The sequence below is a fragment of the Alnus glutinosa genome, chromosome 7, assembly GCF_958979055.1.
Source record: "Alnus glutinosa chromosome 7, dhAlnGlut1.1, whole genome shotgun sequence".
Taxonomy (NCBI): Eukaryota; Viridiplantae; Streptophyta; class Magnoliopsida; order Fagales; family Betulaceae; genus Alnus; species Alnus glutinosa.
In genome coordinates, this window is record NC_084892.1 from 30294745 (window position 1) to 30300620 (window position 5876).

The 5876-nt window shown below is 40.0% G+C and overlaps 1 protein-coding gene across 1 annotated transcript; it reads left to right on the forward strand.

The window, feature by feature from the left end:
• Positions 1-543: 543 nt before the first annotated feature.
• LOC133873458 (uncharacterized protein At1g43920, Chloroplastic-like) lies at positions 544-1671 on the forward strand. The gene is made up of 2 exons (XM_062311157.1): positions 544-712; positions 1384-1671. The coding sequence occupies exons 1-2, from the start codon at positions 581-583 to the stop codon at positions 1669-1671; spliced, it is 420 nt and encodes a 139-aa protein (XP_062167141.1). The 5' UTR covers positions 544-580.
• Positions 1672-5876: the final 4205 nt, after the last annotated feature.

The window sequence follows — 5876 nt, forward strand, 5'->3', positions numbered from 1 at the left end:
TATTAATAAGTCTATTATTCACAGTATGCAATAATCATTCACACGCATTCAATCATATATATATATATATATATATATATATATATATATATATATATATATATATATAATAGAGGAACTAAGAAGATTGCATAACATTCAGACAAGTGGCATCTTAAAATGCTTCCAAGTGTTCATTTTAAGTTAAACGGTGAGTTTAAGTTTAGGGGTAATTACCTTTTCCCCCCATGTACTACCAAAAAATGTGATATGCCCCCATGAACTACCAACTTGACCGAAAATGAGCATTCAACTTCCACTGTTACGCACTTTACCCCCTTCCGTCAGTCTTCCTGGTTAAAATAGACGGTCAAAGTCGGTCAACGGTCCCAGCCCTTTTTATTCCCCGTTTTGCCCTCAGCTGCAGTGGAATGAAGAAAAAAATAAAAATAAAAAGAACAAGAAAAAAGAAAAATAATTCATAAAAAAGGAATCAAAAGACAAGCTTCTTTCATTTTCGAAGCTTGTCTTCCATTTCCCTTCCAAACTTCAAACAGCCCTAGAGAGAAGGAGGAGCCGACTTCCAGAAAGAAGAAGGAAAATGTCTTGTTCAATGAATAGCGAAGCAACCTCTGTGGAGCCCATGTGTCGTTGTGGACTTCCGGCACCTTTGAAGACTTCCTTCACTGAGGATAATTTCGGCCGGTTGTTCTACGGTTGTGTTAACTTTGAGGTGAGAATTATTTTTAATAGATCCTCCGTGATTTGAGGATGTGATGGGTTCTTCACTTCTATTTGTAGACAATGGGTAATTTTTTAAGGGTTTGAAAGTTTAGATCTTAGGTCTGGATTCTTGTTGCTGGATTATTATTAATTTTTTTTTTTTTTTTTTGTTTCTTTTTTTTAGACAATGGATAACTGAAGTTGAGCTATTTTTTAAGCTTCTGAAGTTGAGCTTTTTTTTAGAGTAATATAGTTATATATTTCGATTATCCAAATTGGATTCGTTATATTTTATGTCTTGCTGTCGATGTAACAACACTGTTTATGGAAAGAGATGGATGATTCACGATATTGTACCAAACTAGAAAACCCTAGATTTTTTTTTAACATCTACGAACTTTTCAAGATATTGTACTAAACCAGAAAACCCTAGATTTTTTTTAACATCTATGTCCCTCTGATTTGATAGTATGATGAGATTGGATCTAATATCAAAGCTCAACTCAGTTCTCTTCTATTCCTGTTTTTTTTTCCCTCATGGATGGTCCAATGTTGTGCACTAACAGTTGAAAATAGCATATAATATTGGTGCAATGTTGATGGATTTCTTGACTTTGTTGAATATTTTTCAAAACTAATAAACTAATCCTCGTTTATTTTTATGGCCTGTAATTTGAATAGGCCGGTCGCTCTTGTGGATTCTTCCAATGGAAAGATAGTGACATGTGTGACCATGCTAAACGAGTGATGGGTCGTTTGCAACATAGGGACGCGATGCTGAACAAAGAGGTTATAGAGTTGAAGGCCAAGCTAGAGATTGAAGCAATTCGATATGACATGCAAGTGAAAGTTTCAAAGACAACTAGTCATCTTTTGGCATTTTCTTGGATTTTTTTTGTTGTCTTTGTAGCTGTATTTTGGGGCCAGTATCATGGTGCAGGACATTTGTATTACAAACGGCTACCATGAAACAAAATGGCTTGTGTATTTGTAATTTTGGAACTTTGTAATGACTTGTTCATTGGGGCCAGTATCTAGTGATGACTAATGTATTTGGTATCTTTGTAATGAGTAATGGCCTTTTTGCTCTATGAAATGGGATGTTCATTTTGTTGCATGTGATTATATTATTAGTAGCTATCTGAATTTAATTCGGTTGGTAGCTATCTGAATTTATTTTGGTCAGGATTTGTCAGTTCATGGTGGTATTGTCACAATCCAAGGTAGTTCATGGTGGCATTGTGACCATTACATGTAGTTCATGGGGGAATATGCAAATATTTAGTCAAAGTATATAGCATGCAAATTTTATATTAGCATCAACACAAGACCCATCAATGTGCCTACATAAATCAACATAACCTGTAATTCTCAATTTTCAACCTGTAAGTATCATATGAACAACTACAACCAACATAATCAACATAACCAACATAAATCAACATAACCTGCATATTACCAATAACTTATACAAAAAACCAACATAATCAAGTTTTGTCCAAGTACAAAAAACCAACATAATCAGTTCCTGCATATTATCAATAACTTGAACATAATCAAGTGTTGTCCAAGTACAAAAAACCAACATAATCAAGTGTTGTCCAAGTACAAAAAACCAGCATAATCAAGTTTTGTCCAGTACAAAAAACCAACATAATCAAGTTTTGTCCAAGTACGACTACAAATTGTTCCTGCATATTACCAACAACTTGTACAAAAAACCAGAAATAGTCTTTTTCCTTCCATACTTCCAACAACCAACAATAATACAAACTGATACATCAAGCAAAGACAGTCTCCAAAAACCCATCAAGGCTGCCATATTGGTCTTTTTCCCTTGTCTTTTGCTTCCACTCGTTGCATACCCTTCTCCACTGTTGGTACCACCACTCTTGTTGCATTTCTTGCTGGTTCCCGAATAAAAATTCCGCCTGCCCTGGCCGGTTGTCGATTGAACACTGCTGGTGCGGTTACTGGTTGACCAGCATCACTTGTGAGGTCAACAGTTGGTATCTCTTTGTTTGGATCGGACTCCTTAAATGTTGCTAATAATCTACCAGACCTCCTGAGAGGTCCAACGTGGGCAGTTGTGGGCTTCCGAACCTGTGCAACACATGATGAGTTAGAAACTAAAAATCTGTTTACCTATAGGGGTGTAAATCTGTATTGACTTACAGCTATTTGGTTTCCTTTAGGTGATGCACGAGTATGCACTGAGGGAGCTGGAGCAGGCTGCACCGAGGGAGCTGGAGTTGTCTTACTCCTTTTGGTAGAAGCAGGCTGCACCGAGGGAGCTGGAGTTGTCTTACTCCTTTTGCTAGAAGCAGGCTGCACCGAGGGAGCTGGAGTTGTCTTACTCCTTTTGGTAGAAGCAGGCTGCATATGCAACATACAACAATTAGAAATAACTTATATTTGTAATAACTGCACTCAACTTAATGATACCTACACCAACAGTAGTATATGCATGTCTCCTTTTGGGCCTTGAAATAGGTAGTGCAGATGCGGACGACTGTGTACGCTGTGAAGCATCAGGAACTGGCTGAGAAGGCATCTGAACACAAAAGAACTAAAGTTAGTAAAATCATTAACTCGATTGGCAATGACATTTGATTATAAGCATATATAAAACCGAAAACAGACTTACATCATCAAAGCTCAACTCTGTTGCAGTACTCGTGGGTACACTTACTCCTGAGCTACTACGAGTGGACACTCTCTTCCTTCTAGTGCAAGTCCTGGCGTTGTGGCCAACCGCTCTGCACTTCGAGCATCTCATGGTTACACCACCTTTCCTCATGCAATATGGATTTTTTGGCTCCTCCGGACCCCTTCTCCTAATCTTCTTTGGCCTTCCTGGGGTAGGTCTAACAATAGGTGGATCCACTTCATCTTGGTCGGTTCTTATCCATTGGTCCTCGCTTGGCACTGGGTATATCATTGGGTCGTATGCCTTCCTGTAATTTTCGACACTGTAATACTGATGCAGGTACTGCTCAGGCTTGGATGAGTTATGTAAGATGGCTGAGATGGCATGTGGGCATGGAATGCCAGTCATGTCCCACTGCATGCACCCACACGTACGATGCGCCAGGTCGACGACAAATGTGCCATAACTGCACTCAACTTCGTATAGTCCATCCCCAGCATAATGTGCGATGTACTCTGCAGCATCCTTTCCACATTGTTCTAACTTCGCCACTATCTTCGGGCACCATTCCCCAACATACTCCCTAATTCCCTGCCTTTTCTTCTGGTACCGCCTCATCAACTTCTTCCTGATCATCTCTAGCATGGTAAGGATTGGCTTGTCCCGTGCTTTGATAATATACGAATTGAAGCACTCACAGAGGTTGTTCATTACCAAATCGCACTTCGGGCCTACGTCGAAATAAGCCCTAGCCCAGGTATGTGGGTCAATCTTCTCCAAGTAAGCATGTGCGCCTGGACTCATCCTCTTCATTGCAGCCATTTCCCGGTCAAATCCATGAATATTATAGGCGGAAGCTGCCTTCCACAACTTATCCTTCAAAACCAATCCTTTATGCCCATCACCCCTAAAGTTCGCATATAAATGTCTCAGACATATGCGATGCGGGGCGGTTGGTAGCACATCCTCGAAACTAGGAATCAAACCCTAGGCACAAAACAACATAATACAAATAAATAATAAATAATAAATAAAAATCAGTGAAAAATTATGAAGAAACAATAATAATTTAATATTGAAACTAAGCAAAGTAACATACATTTTGCCTATCAGAGATGAATGTCCACCCATTACTTCCATTTGGACCAAGGTCAGCCACCAATGTCTCTAGAAACCAACTCCAACTGTCCTTATTTTCAGCTTCAACCACAGCCATGGCAATGGGATAAATGTTGTCATTAGGATCTCTCCCAACAGCAGCCAACAGTTGCCCCCCATAGCGTCCCTTGAGAAAGCATCCATCCACACCTATCACAGGCCTACAAGCCTGTCTGAAACCGTCTTTGCATGCTGCCAAAGACATATACAACCGTAGAAAAGTAGGTGGGACATCTAAAGTAGGTCGTTCAACTTTCATCAACATTGTACTCCCTCTATTTGTTTGCCTAACCGTTGCACAATAATCCCATAGCCGCTTGTACTGCTCTTTGTGCTTACCTTCTATAAATTCTTTGGCTTTCACCTTAGCACTGTACAGTTGCCTAAAACTGACATCAACATTCCATTTCCTTTTTACATCGTCATGGAGAGCTGTAAGTGGATAGTTTGGCTGTATCTTGAATTTGTGGAACATCCTGTCCGCAATCCACCTAGAAGTTACAATTGAGGACTTGTAACATCTTGTACACCGGTGGTTAGGGTTCAGTGACTTAAGTATAAAAGTCATCTCACCCGGTACCAATGAACCATAAACTCTCCAAGGACAACCCTTGGCATTATTCCTGCAGACTCCAATGATCCGGTCCCCATCATTTTTTGTGAACTGAACATCCTTTCCCCTGAACAAATTGTATTCCCTCACAGCTTTCCTAAATTGAGCTGCTGACTCAAATGACATGCCCACATCCAAATGCGGGTCTTCCATGTCCACATCTTCGAATTGAGAAACCCTAGTAACACACCGAACCCCACTAGTCGCCTCAAACTCCTCATCACTTTTAGGAGGACTTACCAAAACATCACTTCTGGCCAAATTAGAGGATACCTCATCCTCTTCCTCATCATCCAACAATTTAGATGGATATTCTAACCCACCAACATGAGTCCTATCTTGTTGGGCTGCCTCTTCATGGCCACCATCACCACCCTCCTCCTCACCGGAATCACCACCCTCCTCAGAATCACTCTGCTCATCAAAATAAGAATCACTATCTTCTGATTCGTCAGGTACATCCCATGCATCGTTCTCATCATCACTCATCAATGCCCTCCAGTATGGGTCATTTACATCCTTCATCCTCCTTTCCTCAACTCCATCATCCTCACCCTCTTCAACCTCACTCACATTTGGGACTAATTCATTAGCAGACTTTGAAAAAGCAACAATGTATAGCACAACAAGTTTATGACCTAAAAATACATCAGCCATTTTCACAACATCCTCATATGAGGTTAACAAAACTAACCCGTCTTCTAATTCTTTACCGGCCTCACAATAGTAAACAAGGTCACCTGGATGGTATCC